We start from the raw sequence: 24,156 nt of genomic DNA, 5'->3' as shown, positions 1-24,156 counted from the left end.
GAAAAATTATATTTTTGGCCAATCTTCGCAAAAAAACATGTTATTACCCCTTATAAAAAATTCAGAAAAAATAATTTATAAAAATGAAATGAGGATGAATGGCGTAGCTGCATAAAATAGTCAGTCCTTTGACCCAGTTAAAACAAAAACACTTTACAAAAAAGCAAGGTACTTAATTTGAAACACCTGTATTTGTATATATTTTACATAAATTTCTAAATTTTAAATAATAACGACAAAAGCATGTCATAAATATTGATACTAGTTGATGTGAAAATAAATTTCAAGTGAAGAGCTCTGCATTAACCATATTTTTTCTATTTCCTATTTTTGCAGGTAAGCCATGTTCCAAAAGAAGTTAAATTTGATATAATTAAACTAGATTTATTTGGGTAAGTTTGATATTAGCTCATGTTTTTATGACTTTAATTTGGACTCAGGGCCACTTTAAGGGATTCACTGTTCCCATTATCCTCAAAATTAAGCTGCAAAGGCGCAAAAAAGAAGGACACGTTTTCGGCTTGGTCTTAATCTGCTCTAGATCCTCGAATCCCCCGCACTATATGCATAATTGAATTTAGTGTACCACTCCGCTTGCTCTAATTCTCACTCCACGTCGAACTGAATGAGGTTCCAATTTGATTGCATTAACATTTGACATCGTCAGGAGCGCAGGACTTTTGGTCAGGATGGAGGAGACGTGCCAGTATACAAAGGGCACAACACACACGCTTACACTGGGGGAAATAAGTTTTAGTTGGTTGGCTGAATCGAAATCTACAACATTTTCAGCTCAAAAGACTAATAAGTAAAAAACCAAAAAAAAAACCCAAAATTAAAAGGAAAAGTTTTGAAGATGAATTTCTCAATTCTCATTATTTTTAGCAATTAAAAACATCTTTTAAAGATGTTTGTGTTTTTTTATGCTGTAATAACAAATATATTTCATTAGTTAAAGTGATTTAAGCATTTTTAAGATTATTTGGGCTGTCTAAAGGCTATTTAAAAATAGCACAAATCCATAATACATTAAAATACATAATGTTTATGGTTTAAATTTAATTCTTCAAAAAATGTACTTTAAGATTAAATTTTTCCTCTCAGTGAGTCTACACAGATGTGTGCATACATTAACAGAAGGTTTTCGTCCTTTCTGCGGCTGCCTGTGTTCCTGATGCTAAAGTTGCTTTGTTGCCGGCCTCCGTTTAATATGCAGGATTTTGTTATTAATATTCAATTAAAAGGCTTCAGCTGGAGTGGTCTAAAAGGGGGGGCGGCTTTTCGCAGGATGCCATGGGGGCGTGGCCAGTTGGCAAGTGCGAAGGCGGCGCGAAAAGTTTTGCTTAGCTCTGCTCAATGCCTTTTTCCCCTAACGCTTTATTTTTCTTTTTGGCCCGAAAACAAAAATTGATGAATTTATTGGCCTGGCCACGCCCCACTCCTCAACGCCCCCTGACTAATTTATGGCTGCTACTGATGAGCGGAAAGAAGAGGAAAACGTAACAGCAGCTGAGCAACATAAATTTGATTACGATTTTTCCAATTTTGTTTTTTTCAACATTGTTTTCGTAGAGTGGGAACAGTTGAGTATCCTTTACTGTCCTCAGTTGTTGCTTAACGGAATGTAAAATGGAGTGCAATTATGTATTGAACACATTTTTATATTCATTCATATTCATATATATGCATTCTAAATGTTTTAATCTGGACTTTGATTTTCATTTGTTTTTGTTGTCAACTTTTTGTTAAATTAGGGAAATTGTACAATTTATGCCTGACTTTTTTAATTGATAAATTATTAAAGCCTAACCTTTTGATGTTTAAACTTATTGAATTAGTTTAAGTAAAACTCTTTATGTTACTTAGACTTAATAGTTTACTTAAAACTTCGAATTAGCTATTTGTTTTGTGGAATCCTTTTTTAATTATCTTTGTTTATTCCGTTAATTTCCTAAGTTGTCTTTAGTTACTGTTTTCATTTTTCCTCCTTTTTTACACTTTATCTTGAAGTTATTCGCTTTGTGAAAAGTAAACTTCCGCTAAGGAAAAAACAAAAAAAAAAGGATAATAAACACATGACAATCCAAAAAGTGTGCGTGTGTGTGTTAATTTGCTTGAGTGTGTGCGAGTGTGTGGCGTAGTTTTCCAAAGAGGAGGAAAAACTTTTGTTTACCCAATGCTGGGGAATGAAAGATATTTCCAGCGAAAATTCCTTCGTGAGGGATCTAATTAACATAATGTTGGGAACACCCCCTCGTTCCCCTATTTTTTCCACAATCTCTATGACACTGCATTTGTGTGGGTGTAGGTGTGTGTTTTGTGTGTGTGTGTGTGTTTGCTGGTATGTGTCATTAGCGTTTTCGTGGCATGTGTTTTTCCACTTTTACCAACTCCGGTTTATGTTGCCATTGCACACAAAGAAAAACTTTTATAAACATTTAGAAATGAGGTTAAACAAGGATTTACAAACCTAAATATCTAGATATAATATTTAACAAGATTTAAATATTTAATTTAATTTAAAGCACAAACTAAATTTTCAAGACAATAACATATATTTATATTTTTTTAAAACTGTATGTTTTATTTAGTTATACATACAGATTAAAAAACATAGTAATACTTAAACATTTTTGTTTTATTGTTTTCCCTATATAAATATTTAAAGTTTAAAAAATTCTGAATAAAATTTATTTTTCTATGCATGTTCCTTAATCTTTCCCTTTCGCTTCGCACTCTACACGTCTCTTTCGCTTTTCCTTTTGCGGTGGCATTTTCAGCACGTGCGTTTCCAACAATAACAACAACAATAGCAGCTAAACTAAACCCAACTAAAGTAACTACAAAGGCAACAACAATGCTGACAGTCCGCAATTACAATAAACAAAACAAAACGCAGCAAATTCTGGCAAATGGGGAAAATTGAGAGAAAAAAAAGGTGTGAGAAAAAGACACAACAACAGAAAGGAAATGGGTTACTCGTACAAAGGAAACGAAAAGGTGGGGTCTCGAAAAGTGTACAATGCCCTGATTATGGTAATACTTCGAAAAAGTACAGTCAGCAGCCGATTAGCACATAGATAATGCATGATAAACGATTACCCAACACTTAATATATTGAGCAATTATCGTACACTACACATTTGTTCATTTATTAAAAAGCAATTGGAATGAACATTTCTTTACTTATCGAAACCTGAATCAAATATAATCGCGATTTATTAAAATGTATCCTATAGGAGTGTGTATATTTTACATTATTTTTAAGATTGTTTTTACATTTCCCAATATCTAAAGAACTCATATTTCTACTGCGTAGTTCTTAATTTACGTTAAACGCAATCAAAGATGTTTTTATACCATCTAAAGGTTAGTAAACCTTCATATTTTTTCCTGTTCCACTTCACATAATTCTGGACAATCGTAGTGATTACAGTAATTCATGATCTTAGGGACAATAAAAAGCAAGTGACACACCGAGGGCAGACCAAAAGTAATTTTAATGTCTCGCCTGGAAGTACATAAAAGCCGAAGTCGTGGGTAAAAATGAAGAACAAAACGCAAATCCTCTAGGTCCCAAGCACGCAAAAGAAAATGGGGAAAATGGTATGTGTGTTAGTGTGTGTGTGTGTATGTGTGTGTGTATGTGTGTGTGTGTGTGGAGAGGGGATAGGTTGGGGATGGGTATTATCGGGGAAGTGGTTTTTACTATCCAACGAGAATCTACCGCAACTAAAAACAAAAGTTATGTGTGCACGAAAAATCATGTCCAGTCATTTCCTGTACAACTTTCGGTCGAAGGACCCATGGGGTCCTGCCACAAAAAAGGAGGGGGGTTTCGGGGGTCTACAACACATCATTCCCTCCACTTCCCTCCCCTCAAGCCAAGCGGCTTTCGTTCGGTGGCCTTTTATGGTCATAAAAATTTTATTATAATTTTTAATAATTTAGGCAAGCATATTGCTGCCAGCGAAGCGAACCCGGAGCTATCCGAAGTTTTTCCACAGTTTTCCTTTGCCTTTTGTTTAACCCCCCAACTCTCCTCAACTCAACTCACCTCCATCCACCCCCTTTATCACCTGGCATATACGCACGCCGGGCATTTCCGGCTCTATATATGCCCGGACTTTTCTCTGGACGGACAAAATACGGACGGACACGGACACCGATACGGACAGTGGAGCACAGTAGTCGCAGTCAAAGTGCAAATGCCGTAAATCATGGCGCTGGTAAACAAGCAACAGTGAGAACCGCACAGAGAACTACGCGAAAATAATGGAAGACTTGCGGAAAAGCACCCGTAAATACCCTGGAAATAAATTATTCAATTATAGAAATATTTTAACACTTATATTCCATTTGGTTATGCCATTACTTTTACACTATTATTTATCAGTCTGCAAGAGCAAAAAAAGATTAAATTGTTTATTACGTTTTGGTATAATCTTAAAAACAAGTTATAAAAAACTTCTTTTAAAATTTTGATTTGATTTGATTTGCATTTATTAAAACACAAAGAGTTATTTTAACTCATAAATTAAATTCTTAATGAACAAATCATTAAACCGATATTCTCCGTTTTAAAAAAGGGTATCAAAAGAGGAAGAAAAACTCTGAAAATAGCGAATGGGATAGTCGTATAGCTATAGCAGGAGCTAAAGCGATAGCGATACGGATTGGGGGGATATATACGATGTCTTTCGGCGCGTTTCGTTAGAGTTTTAAGCGCATTTTTGAGCTCCGTTTTTCCGTGTTTTCCGCGCTTTTTTGCTATTTCATTCAGACGTTTCCTTTTTTTTTTTTTCTTGTTTTCTTGTTTTTGCCCTACAAAGGTGCCGCCAATTTGATGAAATCGTTAGCATTACCTTTTGGCTAGATGTTGAAAAGAGGGAAAAAGGAAAAATTGCTGGAAAAACGAGCAGATTTTCCATAGTTTCAAGTGTGTGCGAGTGTCAAGGATAAGGCGAAAGCAAAAGAAGCACGGAAATTTCTCACGTGTACACCCGATAAGGAATTAAAAAGAATTTCGCGTTGTTAACTTCTGGAATATTTGTGGCACTTTTAAGTGCAGAAACAAAAACAATCAAAAGCAATGATTAACAAAAAATTAACATTTTTTTTATATTTTAAATTGAGTATCAAATTTAAGAAACTTAACATATTAAGAAATTTTAAAAACAAAAAACCCAAAAGTACAAAACTATGATTTTATAGACATTTATTTAGTCTGCTTGGCAAATAATTTAGCTTTGATGCATTCCTCCAAAATGTTTGTGTTCCTATTATAATAATAAGGTACCTATAGCTTATATTAGATAAGAAATATTGGGATTAAAGTAAATGATTATTTTGAGTTTTAAATATGTATATACAAATTAAATGAAACTAATTTACTTAAATTTACTTCACAAACAACTGGCTTGTTCTTCTGCTTTAAATGCTCTTGGGTCAGTAGCGATTTTTCCTCATAAAAAAAGAAAAAGAAAAATGCGAATAACAAACAAAAGCCGCAAATGCCAAGGCCAAACACCGACTGACAAGGGGATGAAAAGGAAAAATAGGGGGAGGTCCTATCCCATATGTCATACATATGTTTGGCGGCCCGTTTGTTTATGGGAGCCGCATTCAGTCGAGGAAAAATGGAAGCGAGGAAATGTACATAAGCCCAACGGAAAATACAAAAAAGTAAGCGACAAAAAGTGTGAAAAAAACGCGTTAAAAATCGCCGGAAAAAAAGAAAACTCAGCAGAAGGCAGAAATGCGTGCAAAGTCCGCATCGAGTATATTTCAATTTTGGCTACATGAAGAAAAAATTCGAATGGAAAAAGAGACATCTTCTTTTCGAAAAGCACAAAACTACAATAACACTTTAAATAAAGTATTGTAAACCTTAAAAGTGTTAAAGTTTTTTGAAAGTTTGTATACAATAAATCTAACTGTTTCCTATTTTGAAAGCCACATTTTGAAGTATGTTTAAAAATATTTGATTTGGTCTAGTGATTTTTATAAAGTTGTCTACCAAAATATTGAAAACATATGTATTTTCGGTGTTTTATAGTCTATGTTTAAATTTTAATTTAGTGTTGGTAATATTAAAATATATTTCTTATGTTTTTCGGTGCAGAGATGCACTTACATATGCAGCTTAGCAGCAGTTGGCAGTCGCAGTCTGCTGCAGTTGATGGCACAAATCCAGACATCTGACAACCCCACACATTCCGACTCATAATACCAGAGTTTTCATACACATTCAGCCCTTTCATTTGGTTTAAACTTGACCCACAAAAACGAATTTTATTGCATTCGCTTGCCATGCGAGAAGTAAAAAAAAGGTGAAAGGTGGAAAGGGGATTGGAAAGGGGATTGGAAATGCGAGTGGGAGTGGGGATTTTAAAAAGTCGAATCTCCTTTGGCCTGGCTTGTAATTATTTTTTATGGCATCTGTTTTCATCCCGATTTCATTCATTGCGAAACCGAAAGATGTAATTCAATTAAGGGAAAAATTTAAACAACGAAAAAACTTGAATAAAAAAGTATGGAATAAATGTTGAATGTTGCAATATTTTAAAGAATCTTAAACAGTACCAAAAACTTATATTAAAGAGAAACTTTCAATTATTACTTAATAAGTTTAGTGGCGGAATTTGCTTTTAAAAAATATTTCCTTTAAAACTTCTAAACCAATATATATTTTTGGAAAAATCAATTTACATGAATCTTACATTTTACTTTTAAACAATTTCTTTGGCGACATCTAGCGGTTGATAGTAGTGTATTGGCGGACATATGCTATCGCCTAACATATGTAAAGCTACAGAGGCTTAACAGAATTTGTTTAGCTAACTTTATTTTTATTTTAATTATTCAGCCAAATTTAAATATAAATCGTATACAAAATTGTATTTTTAATTTCTTGTCAAATAAACCAACTGAAAGCAATGTATTAGAAAATTATTAAATTAAAATTTCAGTACCTTTATCACCTTGGAAATCCAAATAACATTTAGGTATTCAAATGACAAAAAAAATTTTAAATATTAATTAAATTGCTTTAGCTTTTATGATTTTAATTTAATAATTAAGGAAAAGTAATCCCTAAATAATTTCACATTTATTTAAGTATAGGTTTGCGTAGGTATTTATAATCTTTCCTAATATCTTTTGAAATGAAAATTTTAATATATGTATACTTTTATACACTTTCTTAATAATTGCCACAATCCTTCTTAATCACCTAATTGCATTTTGACTTACTTTTTGCAGCTGAGTTAACAATTGCCCGGTGAAAATGAAGAGAATGCGCAGCAGTCGCCTCCTGGAGCTGCCACTGGTCCTTCTGCTGATCCTGACGATGCTCCTCCAACCGACTGCCGTCCAAGCCAAGTCGAAGAAGAACAAGTCCAACTCGAATTCGCACCACGGTGATTCCTCCTCCTCGTCGTCGTCGTCGTCGGGATCCTCCTCGTCCGCGGGGAATGAGGAAAACAAACCGAAGAGCGGCGATAATGGGGGCCAGCACTTTGCCATGGAGCCACAGGATCAGACAGCAGTGGTCGGATCCCGGGTGACGTTGCCCTGCAGGGTGATGGAGAAGGTCGGTGCCCTCCAGTGGACCAAAGACGACTTCGGACTGGGCCAGCACAGGAATCTCAGCGGTTTCGAACGCTACTCCATGGTGGGCAGCGATGAGGAGGGCGATTTCTCCCTAGACATTTATCCCCTGATGCTGGACGACGATGCCAAGTACCAGTGCCAAGTGGGTCCCGGTCCGCAGGGTGAACAGGGCATACGATCGCGATTCGCCAAACTCACCGTTCTCGTTCCACCGGAGGCACCGAAAATCACCCAAGGCGATTATCTGGTGACCACCGAGGATCGCGAAATCGAACTGGAATGCGTTTCGACGGGTGGAAAGCCGGCGGCGGAAATCCATTGGATCGATGGTCTGGGCAATGTCCTCACCAAGGGCATTGAGTATGTGAAGGAACCCTTGGCCGATTCGCGCAGAATCACAGCCAGATCCATATTGAAATTGGCGCCCAAAAAGGAGCATCACAATACGACGTTCACGTGTCAGGCACAAAACACGGCCGATCGAACGGAGAGATCGGCCAAACTGCTGCTCGAGGTCAAGTATGCGCCCAAGGTCACCATTTCGGTGGTGGGTGGTGCCCTGGCGGGCGGTAAAATTCCCGAAGGCGCCGAGGTCATCCTCAGTTGCCAGGCCGACGCCAATCCGCATGAACTCAGCTATCGATGGTTCATCAACGATGAGCTAATGCCCGGTGATTTTACCACTAAAATGGTGAGTATATTATTAAAATATTTATTATATATGATTATTATATACAATCCTTTTTTTTTCCAGATCATTCACAATGTCACACGGCAATATCACAATGCCAGTGTCAGGTGCGAAGTGGTCAATGCAGTGGGCAAAAGCGAGGAAAGCCAGAAACTGGACATAAGCTGTAAGTACTACATATTTATAATGTTTGGTATTTTAAATATTTAAAATATATATCAATTTTTCCCACCATAAGTTGGTCCAGTTTTCCGACAACGCCCCGTTAGTGTGGAGGCCGATTTGGGCGCCACTGTGACCATGCGTTGTGAGGTGGCTGGCAATCCCACGCCCGAAATCGAATGGATCAGCGAAAACTCCGATAAGGTAATTAAAGCTGGTGTCATACATATGTAAATAACTCGCGGTTATCTAAAAGAAAATGCTACACTCATTTGAATTAAAACTGAATTTTCTTGATGATTTTCTCAGCATTGCTTCACTGCTTGAACATGATTGATCTAAAGAATTCGCGTAATGTTAAATAAAATGCTTAAACAGTATTGATCTAAAGAATTCGCGCAATGTTAAAGTAAAATCAGCAATGATTATGTGTGTAAGCCTTAAGTTTACTGGCTATAAATTTGTTTAATAATTTTTAAAAACCTTTGATGCTAAGATGAGGCTAAAGAATTCGCGTTGATTTTTACATTTTGTACATTTTTATCTCAGTTTGCTCTATAATACGAAATGTGTTTATTAACATAATTACCCTTTGTTTCGCAGGTTGTTGGCAATTCACCGGAACTGAAGATGAAGGTGACCAGCGACAGGGCTGGCCGATACTTCTGCAAGGCGGTGGTCAATGGCTTCCCCGAGATCGGAGCGGAGGCCACGGTCTATGTGAAGAGGGCCCCGAAAATTACATCGCATAAGGTGCAATTTGGCGGCGTTGGTGGCCGCGTGAAGATCGATTGCCTGGCCTTTAGCATACCCAAAGCGGAGCACATACTCTGGTCGTTCGAGGGCAAGATCATCAATATGAGCAGTGCCGATCCGGATATCTACATATTCGAGGAGCATCATTTGCCGGAGGGCGTGAGGGCAGCGCTCATAATTCGCGACAGCAAGGCCACGCACTTCGGGAAGTACAATTGCACGGTGATGAATTCGTACGGCGGTGATTCACTGGTGATCACACTGCTGCGCGAACCGGGCAACATACCCGTACTGCTGGTCGTCATGGGCTCCATGTTCTGCGTGGCCATCATCCTGATGATCGTGATGATCATCATTGTGTACCGCAAGCGGCGCAGCCGCAAGAAGCCCATGCCGGCGGACGTGATTCCAGAGGCGTCGCGTGGCGGCGACAAGTTGAACGAGCTGAAGAGCGAGCTGCGATCGAAGGCCTACGATGTGGAGTACTCGGAGGCGGGCGGCGATGGACTGGCCATCAATCTGACGCAATCGCCCATGCCCGATGTGCAGATGAAGGGCGCCACTTTGGGGGTACCGCTCGCCGGACCCGTGAAATTCGATGAACGATTTTCGGGCGATTTCGGTGGTGCGGATCGATACAATCGCCAGTGTCACATCAAGAATCTGAAGAACCAGCAGGAGACCGCCTACAAGGGCAGTCCACAGGCCAATGGATATGCGCATTACTTCGAGTATGCCCTCGACTACAGTCCGCCTGGTGAGGGGGCGGCAGTGATTGTGGGCGGGGCCGGTGCCGGTGCTGGAGGTGGTGCTGCTGGCAAGGTCAAGAACGGTGGCATGAACTCGGCCACACTGCCCCATTCTGCCGCCTCTGTAAACGGGGGCGGCGCTGGCAATGGGGGCGGGGCCAGTTTGCCACGCAACCAGAGACACGAACTTCAACAGTCACAACAGCAGGCCAACGGATTTCTAGGTGAGTTAAGTTGTGTTTATTTAAGTGAAATTAAAGAAATAGTTAAATATAAAAGTCTCGAAAAGTGCACTGGTAAAAGACTACTCAATTTGAATATTTTTCGCTTTGATTTTCATCCATTTTTGGTTATTTTAATCATGAAAATATTACATTTTTTAAAATTGTAATTTTATCTTTTTTTTAAATTGATTTTAATACTTAAAAATTTAATTCAAATTTAAACTATATTATAATTAAATAAATGAATTTAAATGAAATAGGAACTATTTTAAATATAATATAATTTTTTACACTATACTATTTGACACCTTTTAAGTGGTTTTGAGATTTCTATGTTTTGGTTAAGTATTCGAGATTTCGAGTCTCTTTTAAATGTATTTCGAAAAGTAAAAAAAAACAACAAGTTTTTAGGTTGAAACAAAAAATACAACAATTTTTCACAAGCATGCTGTGAAACAAACATCTAGAGATTTAAGATTGTTGTACATACATATACAGTGCGCAAAAAAAGTTTAAGTGCCTCCATACAAAATGTTCGTTAACTTTTTTTGCATGTATATAAATTGTAAAAATCCCTAAAGGCCAGAAATCGCTACACTTGTAAAATGTTAGTTTATATACACACTAACAGGTGGCGTGTCAATGTAAAGTTAGTTATATTCAGTTAAGCCACTCTGTTGTGTTTTAGTGGTAAAGGAAAATTTTTGTTATATAAAAATTCGCATCATTATTTTATAAGTTATTTTTTGATTTACACAAAACACTTAGCACAAACTGGTAACTGAATCTTTTTAAAAATTAAAATATTCTATTAAATAATTTTCCCTTTGCCCAATATAACTTATCGAATTTTGTTGCTTTTTCAGGACAACCGCTGCTCCAGAACGGCATCGATAGTCGCTTTAGCGCCATCTACGGTAATCCCTACCTAAGGACGAACTCCTCGCTGCTGCCCCCCCTCCCGCCGCCCAGTACCGCCAATCCGGCGGCCACGCCCGCCCCGCCTCCCTATCATGCCGCTCGCCATGGCCATGCCCACAATGGGGGCCTCAAGCATTTTGTGGGCGGGGCGGTGATCACGACGAGTCCAGTTGGGAATTTGAACGGGAGTGGGGGCGGCGGCGCCTCGACGCCCAGTGGCATGGGCGGGATCGTGGCTGCGGGCGGCAGTGTGAGCGGTAGCAGTTCGAATTTAACCGCCAGTAGTAATACCCTGGCGGCCACGCCCCTAGCGGGCGTAGGCGGAACCAGCGGCCAGTGTGCCCAGAGTCCGTCCGGGCAATTTATACTGTCCAATAATGGCAAAGGACACACACAAAAAGGACCTCTGGCCACACACGTTTAAATACGCATACAAATGCCCGAAAGATCACCCTATACATATATATATATATATAGATATATACAAAAAATATCATTGGAAGAGCCATTAGCATAACCCGTAAATGTATTGAAAAAAGAAAACGCAGAACTTCTAGTGGTAATATTTTTTTTGTCAGTAAATAATAGTGTAATTCTGATTCAAGTGGTGTTAACTATTTTCGAAAAGGCAATCACTATTTTCTGCATCAAGTGTGAAATTGATACACCATTGAGTTTTTTATTCGTATTGCTCGGCATATAAAAAAAAGGACCCTAAGAAAATAGTTTAAACACCCTTGAGTAAAAATTAACCATATGTAAAACAAGAAAAACAAAAGCATAGAAAAAAAAGAAAACAAAAACCGTATTGTGATTTATAGCGTTAATTATTTTATGAGAAGGCTCGATGAGTTTTGGAACGGCAAATTATATCAACTAGTGCAAATCTTAAGCTACTTATCGAGTAAAAAAATCGTATATCAATTTAACACGGAACGTATCGAAAAAAAATGCAAAAATAAACCAATTACAAAACTTCAAAAGTTAATTTTAAACAGCGAGTTGCATACATTTTTAAACGAAAATCGAAAATCAATTCAATTATATATGTAAAAACGTAATTATAAAATGCCTGTAGTTAGTTCCAAGTAAACGAAAAAATCTAAAAAAAAAAAAGAAAATGCAAAAGCAGCAAGCAAAAACAATTTTCTAAGCCAAAATTTATCAAATTTTTAGACTTTAATAAATATATAAAAATATATTTATGGAAAAATACGAAATGAATGCAGTGAGAGAAACTTTTAGCGTAAGTGCTGTATTTTATTTGTGACCCGGTCAAGAAAAGCCAAAAGTAAATGAAAATGAAAAAATAAACTTAAACTTTTCTATAACGTAATATTTGATTAATTTTCTTTTTTGAATTCTTCAAAAACACCGATTTGTTTTTAAAGTTGTATTTATTTATTTTTTTTTTTTTTTTGGATGTTTCAGTATTAAAACAATTACAAAAAAAAATCCCCAAAAACCACAAACTCTTAGAAAATAATAGATTAATAAATCCATGTATTGGTGTTCAAAGTTAATACAAGAAAAGCCGCCTTCATAGTTCCCAAATCCAAACTTGATCGGGTTTCAAGGGCCTCAGCATCCAGCATCCATGTGAAAACTAAAAAATTTTTTGTCTAGCCCTTAAGCGAGTAAATGAAATTTAACTTTAAATCAATTATGTAAAGAAACAAATTGAATATTGTGTATCGTATAAATATAGAGCATAAATGTGTATGTCAACGCTTAAAATAAATGACTAGCTAAGATTAGAGAGAATGATTGTTTTTTTTTTTTCTGCCTAGAAATATAAGCCTATTTATAAAAGTAAAAAAAAAAAGTGCATGTAAACAATTTTAAAGGTAAAACAAAAATTAAAAAAGCTTAGCAACAATTTGTAAAACATTTGAGCGATCTACCAAAAAACCAAAGTAAGTGTAAAGCGTAAAATTTTTAACACGAAATGCTGCCTTATGATTCCTTGTTGGGTTCTTAAATCATTAAGCCAATACTGTAATTAATTTTTTTTTGTCAAACATATACACGAAATATACATATTTATATAGAGTAATACACAAAATGCTTTAAATGTTCTTCATTTAACCTGATTTAATTACTCGAATCTATTTCTATTTCTATTCTTTCCTTGGGCTAGTATGAGCTTTTTAAATGGGATAACGTTCCGAATATCGGATATAAAAGATGGTGTTACATTTTTTGGATAATTGTCAAACGATTCAATTAAGAGTTCAATTACATAGACGTTACAAAAACGAAACGATACAAAACAAAACAAAAATAAATTCAAATGCAAATCCTATTAAGCCAAGTAAATTATGATAATTACAAGAAACGAGTATGTGAAGTGCAGAATGCAGAGTAAAAGATTCAGAAAATGAAAACGGCGTCGAGAACTAAGAACGTACTGCGTGCAACATGAAAAGAAAATGAAAATGTATCTTTAAGTCGAGAACAACTCAAATTAGTTGCAAATAAAAATACAAGAAAAAGAGGAAATAAAAAATATTTCAAAATGCTAGATATCTGATTTTTTATTCTGGTGGTTGATTATAAAAAGAAGATGAAAGAAAAAAAAAACGTGAAATGGGATTATTATTTTTTTCTTTTAAATTAAGACTTCAAAAAAAATGTCTTCAATTTGTATGAAAAGTTTTAGTAAAATAACATAAAACTTATCAACTTTGTCATAGGTCGCAATTTTAAAATAGCTCACTAATAAGTTATTGAGAAATTAAAGTATTATCAACCAAAAACAACTTTGATTTACAATGAAAAAAATGTAATATTTTAAAAAATATTTTTTCTAAATTGGAACAAAAACTAATCACCCAACCCTTCACATTAAATTGATTAAGTTTATTATTACCTAAATTTCGTTCTCCAGTTCGTGTCGGTTCATATTTTGTAGGTCCTACGATCCATTAATCATTGCAGATCATTTTCCAGCAATTAAATATTCGATACCAGAACTCAGATTCGTGAACATCGGGCAGTTTCATTCTTCCATACTCCGTTTGAACACTCACAGTTTTTTACAGCTGCGACTGAATGAAGATCATTGAACTATTAGTTTTATAACTTTTACCTGGGCATTTCCTGAGCTCGGGTTTCCGCCTCCTAAACTCTTTTTTCTTTAGGTTTATTAGCCATGGGAGGTGGTGTGATCTTTGCGAACGCAAAGGCGAACGACAACACATTTGCATTATTCAGCTGCAAGATATTAGCCAAAGGAAGTGGTAGTAAGTAAAAATGAGTTGAAAAAACTCCACAATTAATTGTCATAAAGAGAGTTGTGCACGGAGAAAAATAGGGCTAACACAACATGCCAATGGTATTTGGCTTAGACATTTTAGTTCTCTAAAACTATATCACAAATTAAATAATATAATTACATCAAACCACCTGATTATGCCAAGTTTTCACAATCTTATGGGATATTTAATTTTTTTTAAACAGGTTTTAAGAGTGCATTTTAATTGACATAAACAGCTTATCATGTTATTTTATTGAACAACACACTCTGGTTTCGGGTTTAACAAAACTTTAAGCCATATATAGGCAATATATGAACATTCGTTTATAAATACACTTGCTAGTTCCAATAAAACCAGTTCGACTTATAGGCATTAACGGTAGTTGAGAAATGGTACAACATTTCTAATTCCAACATAAAATGTTGCTCACGCTGAAAATGTTGAACTATAAAATTAAATTCTTTCGAAAAAGATGGTTGAAAAAACGCCCATAGATTTGATATACAAAGAAAATTATAGATCACTAATCCAATTCATAATAACTCCAACTCACAGTTTGATATACATATTGATATGTACATACAGTAGGCAAAGTGTACTTAAACTTATTTTGCCCACTGTATGTAGTTTCCTATGATCTTAACATACGATCTTATTTGTAAATACTTTAGACTCCCACAATTACCGGTTAATTAAATGAGCTTTACAAACACAAATCTAGATTATTAACGATATTAACTTTACAAATATAATAACCAAGTGACTTTAAATCTCTATAAATGCAGCTCGTTAAGAGACTTATTAAAAATACGCCCTCTTAATTTCTCACCCTTCTTTTCGCTCACTCTTTGTCGTTGTCTTCCCTTCCTTCGTTTTCCGTTTGCGGCTGCGCTCTCCGTTCCTCCTTTTCGCCCCCTTCCTTTGCTTCGCTTTGTTGTGTTGTCATTTTTCAGACAGGTGGTCGTTTTTTTTTCTACGTTTCTTGTTTTTCTCTTAATTGTCTCTCTTTGCTGACTGCGCATGCTCTTTCAGATTTATAAAGCCGCCTTCACAAAAAAAAAAAGATTGGTTTTACCGTCGGCAAAAGGCAAGATTTCTGTGCCAGCACTTTTTCCTTTGAGTTTTTCGCTTCGCTATTTGTTTTTTCGAGTGGACAACTTCCTTTCCAGTACTCCTCTTAATGAACTATACCACATTTATGTGGTTTATTTGACAACTGGCACAGCGAGGGGAAATATTTGCATATGGAACGGCCGTTGTCTAATCACTGAGTAAATACTGCATCGAATCGGTTGTAGTTTTATGTAGGTGTACTTAGGGTCGATTGCCCCAGTAAAATGTCAACTTTCCTCGGAACTCAAAAGTTTTTAAGCCGAATTCTTTGGCTTTGCGATGGGAAACTGGGAAATTCAGCTCTAACATTCAAAATTTAAATTAAAAAAAAAAAATCAAGAAATTTGAAGTACATTGTAGTTCGTTTTAAAATAATTGTATATATTTTTTTTAAATTGCGACATAAACTTCTTATGTTACTTATATTAAAACCCTGCAAAATAATATTCAAAAGTTAGCATATCATACATCGTTAAATAGTTAATAGTAGATATTCAATTTAAAAAATTGCACAATTATTAAAATATTTGCAATATTTTTATGTATATCTTAAAATAAATAAAGTTAGTAAATAAACCTTTATTATTATTAATTGTTTCAAATCTAGTCCAATCCTTGTCATTATCACATCCCTTTTGCCATTTAATTTATTGGTTTCCAAGGGATATTTATTTCGATTATAAAAGTAAAAATAATTATAATTTAGTTATTTAAATGGTCAATTTATAATTACTAGTCCATTTTATTAACTTTGACTAACATTTTTACAACATTTCTGTTAGAGAGCCATGTTATTGGCCGACAAAGGTTGGAAGCTCGGCTTCACTTATCTGTTACTTCAACCGCGATCGATTCGCTATTTGCGGGTATCGATGCTTTTGGCGGTAAACATTAAGGTTTAAACAATGTTTAAAATTATATTTATTTATTTGAATTAACTTAAAAGCAACAAAGTGTTTCCTACGCCCTTTGTGAGTGGTTTGAATTTTTGAAAGATGGAATACTCGTTAGAGTTTGAAAAACTTCGGTTGGGAAATCGGTTGCATCATCCAAGTTCCCAACCAGTTTCAAGCATCGTTACATCAATGTCAGCATTAAAGTTGACATCCGAGCTAACATTCACATTTCTCGGTTACAAAAAAGCGTTGTATTATAATTTAACTTTTTTTAAGGAAAACTTGTATACTTGTAACCCTTGTGTTAGGCAAACTACGTATTAACATTTCGATGGGGTAATCGGTTTTTAAGCCAAGTTCCCAACCATGCTCATCGATAGTTCGAATCATCGATACATCGGCATTAATGTCGGCATCGATGTCGGCATCGATGTTTGTCCGCCTCTAGCGTGCGATCAGATCGGTTTGAATTGAAAACGAAGCGAAAAAGTGCATGAAACGGTTGAAAGCGGACGAGCGGAAAAGTGAGTGATAGAGTGAGAAAGAAAGAGCAAAAGCGTGCGGCGTCGGTCGGTAATTTGAATATTTGCTCGATCCTCGAAGAAATACGACAAAATATTGTTCTTTTTTTTGGCATTTTTTTTAATGTTTCAAAACGGAAAATGTCGCCGTCGTCGGGAGAGTGTCTCCTCTTGGTTTACCAAAAAAAGCTTTAACATTTAAAGTTTAAAACTATAAAACACCGTTAGATATATTAAACACTTAAATATATTCGAAACAAATTAAATTCCTTTGTTAAATAAATATCCTCAAAGAGAGACCGAAAGAGGAGCGAAAAAGAAACCAGAAGAAGTGAAAAACTGGAAAAGTGGTTAACTGGAAAACTGGATTACAATGGAATGGCAGCGCAGCCGACGTCGCAGTCGCGCACTAAACACTTGGATTTGTTTTTGGATTAACAAAATGCATGCGGTCGTTTCGCTGCCAGCGTCGCTGCATCTGCTGCTGCTGACGCTGGCGTTTGCGAATTTGCCGCACACCGTTCGCGGAACTGGTGAGTAAAGAGGAGACGCCGATAAGAACGAGGGGACACAGCACAAGTCGCGGAAAAAGGGTGGGCGCTAAAACAGGAATTGCAGGGCTCAAGAACACTAAATTGCAGCTTTCATGCAACCAAAAGTGTCTAAAACTAAAAAAAACTGGATGATATTGGACTGGAATTTATAGTTCAGAGTTTTTAGACGACTTACAGGTTTATAGGTCCCAGGTTTCACTTGCGAAACAAGAATTACAGGGTCTTATTACGGTTCTGGTACACTAAACTATAACTTGAAACACCATTAAGTTTACGACTCTTAAACTTTATTGGATAGATTTAAAACCAATTCCCAGATCTTAGTCAATCCTAAATTACGGTTGTAATTTCATTTTAAGGACTAACCACAAGATTGCTTTGTTTTGTATGGTATAATTAAAAGTAACTGAAATCAACTCCACTAGTTTCTTACTCTTTGGCCACTGTACCTGTAATTTTCAAGCGTTTTTTCGCAATGTTTTATTGTCAAATTGATTAGAATAAATAAATGCTATCTGAGTACGCTAATGGGCAATGAGTAAACTTTTTTTATGTTAAAAAAAAAACTTATTTAGATTAAAAAAAAACCTGTTTCAAGTTTTGGCATACGATTTTGGGATGAAAAAATTAAAAATTTCCAAAATAAACATCCCTCAACATAAGTCTGTAATCTCGGGGTTAAAAAACTGATCTTCCAAGTTTAGGTATTTGCTATCCAAGTTGTAAGCCGCCGCTCAATAGCACATGTATTGATGCTTCGTATTTCCCCTCAAAAATCCTTTGCAATAATTGTACAAAAATATAAATATTATTCAATTATTAAATGTGTAAGCCCAAAAAATACAGTTTTCTTAACTGCTACAGAACGCTTTACCCTTTAAATACATTTGAACGTTTTTAGCTAGGATGGATAGAGTTGGAACGGTCTTGTAAGTTGTCTTAAGTCAGATTTTTCCTATGACAGTCAACTTAGTAATGCACGATAGTAAACAATCAAATGAAAATGGTAAAGGTAACAAACATGTGTTATATTCATTTCATAACCATATCCATAGAAAAAAATGTCTAAATATGGCGGTGAGAAAAAAAAGGTTATTAATATTCTTTTTTTAAAAGTTTACGCCCCATTTGCTCCAATCCAAGTTTATTCAACTTTCGGCGATCGAACGCCTGCATTTAGCCAACAATTTAGGGTTTTATTTTTTGCAGGTTTAATGTGGCACGTAACGGTTTCGGGGATCAAAAATATAAAAAAAAAAAACAACAAAAACAATAAGAACAACCAACAAGCAACCACCACCACCGCATTCGATTTCATCATATCGGGGCAGAAGGGACAGGGACTACTATATAGCATATAGAATAAACGACAGCTGGGCTCCTGGAGCCAAAAGTGAAACAGCAGGAACAGGAGGAACAGGAGCAACCCCTGAATCCTGGCATATTGCACATGCGCGTCCTTTTTGCTGCTGCTTGCTCAAAGATCAAATTACGATATGCAGTGAGCGTGCGAGCGAGCGGGATGGGTTTTATCGAGCTGTGAAAGAGAGAAAATATAGTCGAGTATCGCGCTTCAGATACTTTTGTATCTTTTCTGCCTGCTCTGGCTCTGCTCCCTTTTGAATGCCTCGTATTTATTTCTCGCTCGCTCTTTCTCGCTCAGCTATTTCCTGTATATCCTGTGTGTGCACCCCGAAAATAAAAACAAAAAAAATAAAAACCAAAAACACATTTCTTGACTTTCGTAAGTCACGCACACGGCGGTTCCTTAATTAGCCCTCGCCTAGACTTCAGTAAATACTATATAAATACTATATAACCCATGCGCATAAAGTCGGTATATAGCGATCCATAACCAACATGCCCATGGTTATGGGTCGTAAAATGTGCATTTTATGATCGGAATGGATGGGATCATCCACATAAAGTTGCAACTAAATTTAATGGCAATAAAATTAAAGGGGAAGAGAGCACTCATATTGAAGGAATATATCGCTTTAAATTGAGGATCAACTGGCGGATGAGGGTAGTACTACCTAGATTTACAGCTGGGAAATAAATGTAACCTTTAAAATTGTACATACTTGTACTATTTTTGCAGTCGAAAGCATAACACAATACAAAAATTAGGAAACTTTTATAGGTCCTTAATAACTCAACATACGACTGACAAAAAATATTATGACTACGGCATTACAAAATACAAATATAAGTTCAACTCAACTAAAGCAGCAAAGTTAATCTTCTAAATAATGTAGGATCAATTAAAGTTCGACTAGAAATCGTGTATAAATTATTGATAAGTTAAAATAAATTATGCATAAAATGATCATTAAGAACAGTTTAGACAACATTCTTGATGCAACAAAGTAAGAGGTAAACTCTAGTAAACAATTCCATCAAATAATAAAATATTGCACCATCAAATGATCTAGCGATCGATAGCAAAAATGCCTTCATAAATGTCTAAAGAAAATGCAAACTAATATAAATAAATCTTAAGTTCATATGATAGCAATGCAGATAATATGTATTAATCAAGGTGAATCATTAATTAATAACACCCAAAATAAAATGCAAAAATCAGGCCAATTCTCACGACTTCAAACCCCTTTTCCAAGGACGCGCGGCACTTAAAACCCCCAGATTATTGTGAAAGTCTCTCTTTTATTTCGGCGTCTCAATTAATTTCGAGACAACCACTTATCGACCATTTACTGTCGCATTTATTAATTAATCGACACCGCCGACGTTGGCCCAAATAACAAAAAAAAAAAAAAAAAAAAAGTATCACTTAAAAATATAACTTTCCCATCAGTAACTTAAGAAGACTTAATTAAAAAAAACGGTTTATGAAATCGGCTAATTTCTCAAGTGTTAAATCTGCTGTTACTCCTTGCCTTTCGCCTGGTCAAAACCCAAAAAAAAAAACCTGTAAGTGATAAAGTAAAAAATCAAAAAAAAAAACAAAAAACAAAAAAAAACGAGAAGAGAAGTGGAATCTTGTTGCCTGGTCGGTAACTTGATATGGCATTGGATATAAGGCAGAGCAGTTCCGTTCCAGACGATCCCGATCCCGATGGCGATCCCGATGCCGATGCCGATCCTGTTTTTCGGGACACACCTCGAAACCAGAATTGGCAAGGTTTTCAGGTAGAATTTTGTTTGCCAATGTCTACTTTGCTCGCTTCTTTGCTCTCCGGAAATCCACAATGCTTTTTTATTTTTGTATTTTTTTTTTTTTTTTTTTTGCTTGCACGCTGCTTTTTTGTGATTTTCTTCGCTTTGCTGATATTTGTTATTTGTTCCCATAGTCATTGCATAAACATGAAATTCATTTTCCCAGCCCATCTCTCCTGTTGACAACTACTTTCCAAGCCAAGTTTTGTCTTGGGAAAATGCCTCAAATGGCTAGGCTTCGGCGATGCGATGCGATGAATTGAGGTTTTTATCATCTATTCCCTCTCCACATGTGTGTATGATTTGCTGGTCAAACTAATTATGAAAACAGTCAGTATGTGTCGGTGTGTCTGCAATTAAATCCGCTTTGAAAAATCCATGGATTGTGTATGGATTCTAAATCTCAACTCTCCACTCTCCACTCTCCGCTCTTCGCGGCCTTTATTGACTTTTAATGATGGTCAGGCGAATTAGTGCGCCCTGACTTACTCTTTCTGCCATGGCCAGTTTAATGAGTTTTCTTTATGGCCAGGCCAGCACACACACACACACACACAGTTTAAGACCAGCAGATACAGGTACCACACACACAGATACAGGTACGGTTTGAGCCAAGACGACGAGATACAAGATACACACAAACAGACGGACGCACTGACCGAACAAGTTTTTAGTTTTTTTTTTTCCTTTTTCTTTCGTTTTCTTCTTTTTTCTTGGGTTTTCTTGGCTGGTCTCTTTGGTCTTCTCTCCTTTGTGTGGCTTGTTCTTGAACGCGAATGCGATCGCCAAGTAGAAGTATCTGAGAGATACAAGAAAAAAAAAAAAAAAGGCTGACAACCTCAGAAGAACCCCTCCTTTCGACCCAGCCCCGCCCCTTTACCCTGCCTTCTTCGCCCCCCAAAGCAACCAACAGCAATTTTTATAGATATTACCCAAAGTGTCTTGTTTGGTTTGGTTTGGTTTGGTTTCTCTCCTTCGCTTTTCGACCCGGTCTCTTTTTGTCTTCCTGGCTTTTGGGCTTTTAGACTGGGCCCCTGCCACGCCCCCCTCCTGGGGTGCCCCCGCCCCTGCAAATCCCCCTCTGCAATGCACGCTATGTTGCCATGGGATCTGTTCCGATTCTCTTATACAAGCAGCTCTCTCGTTTTGTCTTCGAAAAGTGGGAAATCGGTTGGAAAACGTCGATGTTAATGAAAATACCTGTGTGTTGTCTAAACTTTGATTAAAACTAATCAGCCTGACGGTTAAAGATGCTGATAAATTCGCGGTTAGAATTTTTTTTTAAATTTCGCTACCACTTTTCTAAACAAAATTAAACAGTAATTTATATTTTACATACGAAAGTCTTAAACAGACAATGAAAATTCTAAAGATTTCGGGATTTATTTTTTTTTTTTGTTCCCTACGCTATAATAAATAATTCTATATAAATAACTTTTTTTAGGCTTAAAATTAATAAAGTAAAATGGTTTACAAAGAGGGTGACCTTAATATTGCAAAGCTTTGTAACACAACCCTTAGTTGCAATGTTATATGATTAATAACAAAGTGTTCTGGAGTCAAAGAAAACGAATTAAAATATTTGCGAAGTTTATGGGTTCATTAACCTAGCAATAGAATTCTTTTTTATGTATTTTGATGATAAAATTTCAAAATAATTGTAAACATGTTTTTTGGGCAGTCAAAAAGAAACCGAATAAACACAAAATAATTAGAAAATTGCTGTTACATGCTGTGTTGAATAAAATTTCTTTTTCTTTGCCCTGGTCTTGGCATTAAAGAAATTTACGATTTCCTGGGCAAACGCAATCAGTTGGCATAGAAACTTCTTGGCCAAGCTGGCTCTGTCGCCCCGTCTCTTTCGCTCAACCCATAGGCCGTCTCTTTCCCGTCTTCTATCCTGTTTTGGAGGAGGCAATGAAAAATGACAATCATCATTATATACACTTGAGCGGATCGACGACAGTCGCCGATCGTGTGCTCGTCGTCTTCTCAAGTTGAAACTGAAATTGCTCCGACTTTGTCTTTTCTACCTTCTCCTTTCCGTTCCGTTCCGTTCCTTTCCTTCTTCTTCTCCTCCTTTTTCATTGTCTCCTCTTTATCCGCCTCCTTCTCCCATCTTCCTCCTCATATGCGTGTTTGAGAATCATCTGTAAAGAGGGAGAAATAGAGATCGGTGCAAGCTGAAGTGAGTGGTTGACTTTAAGAGATGCATAGATACTTTGACTTGCATAATAATAACAATAATGATCGGTGGTCGAAGGAAAACGCACTGTCAAAAGATACGGGATGATATGACCGTAAGATACATGTTCATGGTGGTCTGTAAGAGCCTAAGAACCTTAAAAGATACACTCAAGCAGCATTAGAAAGAAATTGCGCATCGTAAAGATGCGATTCTTGAACAGTAATAAAGATATAAGTAAAGCCTAAGACTAGTTTTGATTGGTATCTAAGTATTTCTTATTTCTCTTAAAGATCGGTTATTAAAAATGAGTTAGATATATTTTGGTAAACCATTAAGATACTTCTAAAACGTAGTAGATACAATGTAAAGTAACTGGATACCATGAAAGATACTTAAAACAAAATAAAAAGGTATCTTTAAGACTGCAGGACACACAAACACAGAGATAAACACATGCTTCAAGCTGCCACTTGAAAATGCATCTCAAATTTCAAGCATCTGACAGTTGTTGGCTCTAAAGTACTTAAGATGCTTTTCGAGTCTCAAGGAAATACGAAAAAGGATGTACTTTGTTATGGCTGAAGTTACCAAAACAATTGAGAAACTTTAAATAGACAAAGATGCTTTTAATATAAGTAATTAAAAGAAATTCTAAGTAATGTTAGATTCAAGTACATTATAATAACTAGAAATAAATTTTTTGGAATGGTAACATCTAAAATTAAATTTTTACAAGTAATCATTTAGAAAAGTAAGTTATCTTTATAAAATAGTTTTTCAGTGGTATCCCGAAATTTTCAAACAACTTTTTTAGTGCTTCTTAAGCTGTATCTTTTATGCAACGATCATTAGCGTCTTGGTTCCACTTCAGCCGAACGATCACTTAGCATTGATTAGGCATATCTTTTGGATGCATCTATTGAATTTTCAGCCTCTTTCTCTTTGACTTTTCCCTTAGCACATTTGCATAAGGCCACCATTCCGTGCGGCGCCGGAAGAACTAGCATTTCTTTGGTGACAAATTAGCAGACGCAGAAAGTAAAGTAAATATGAATCGAACTCGAACTCTGCCTTCTTTCTATCTTCCTCTTTTTCCAAACTTAAACTAAACATTCACACGCTGGTTTGTTGTCTGCCGGAAGTGTTAAATGCTTCAGTTTATTTAAAGTACACAAGAGGAGTAAAAGAGAGACGAGACTCCATACAATATCACTCATATGCCATTATTTTTATGGATTTTCGAGCGACAACAACCCTTTTGTGTGTGCGCCTGCGTGGCCTTTTTTCAGTTTGGCGCGCATTTCCTTCAGCCTCGACCTTTTGAACT

The 24,156-nt window shown here is 36.2% G+C and overlaps 2 protein-coding genes and 1 long non-coding RNA gene across 6 annotated transcripts in view; 2 read left to right on the top strand and 1 right to left on the bottom strand.

The window, feature by feature from the left end:
* LOC108136243 (irregular chiasm C-roughest protein) overlaps positions 1-12,453 on the top strand; it is a 43,466-nt gene extending 31,013 nt beyond the window's left edge. Inside the window, exons 2-6 of the mRNA XM_017257283.2 lie at positions 7,264-8,305; positions 8,369-8,471; positions 8,544-8,671; positions 9,071-10,196; positions 11,063-12,453. Coding sequence (XP_017112772.1) covers positions 7,289-8,305; positions 8,369-8,471; positions 8,544-8,671; positions 9,071-10,196; positions 11,063-11,541 — 2,853 coding nt within the window. The 5' untranslated portion in view covers positions 7,264-7,288 and the 3' untranslated portion in view covers positions 11,542-12,453. The remainder of the gene's footprint in view (positions 1-7,263; positions 8,306-8,368; positions 8,472-8,543; positions 8,672-9,070; positions 10,197-11,062) is intronic.
* Positions 10,108-15,843, bottom strand: LOC108136244. Of its 4 annotated transcripts, none has more exons than XR_001773951.2 (4): positions 15,207-15,843; positions 14,209-14,333; positions 13,990-14,161; positions 10,108-10,192 (listed from the first exon to the last, which is right to left on the bottom strand). It is a non-coding gene; the product is annotated as an uncharacterized LOC108136244 (long non-coding RNA). The 4 variants fall into 4 exon arrangements; XR_001773953.2 differs by having other exon boundaries at positions 13,990-14,333; positions 15,207-15,423; positions 15,486-15,843; XR_001773950.2 differs by having other exon boundaries at positions 13,990-14,333.
* A 994-nt stretch (positions 15,844-16,837) lies between these two features.
* The window catches only part of LOC108136210 (neurogenic locus Notch protein), a 42,218-nt gene continuing 34,899 nt past the window's right edge, over positions 16,838-24,156 (top strand). The window contains 1 exon segment of the mRNA XM_017257218.2: positions 16,838-17,440. Within this exon segment, the coding sequence (XP_017112707.2) occupies positions 17,281-17,440 (160 nt within the window). The 5' untranslated portion in view covers positions 16,838-17,280.

This window comes from Drosophila elegans, unplaced genomic scaffold (genome assembly GCF_018152505.1).
Source record: "Drosophila elegans isolate 14027-0461.03 unplaced genomic scaffold, ASM1815250v1 contig_149, whole genome shotgun sequence".
Taxonomy (NCBI): domain Eukaryota; kingdom Metazoa; phylum Arthropoda; class Insecta; order Diptera; family Drosophilidae; genus Drosophila; species Drosophila elegans.
This window is presented reverse-complemented; position numbering and strand designations above follow the sequence as displayed.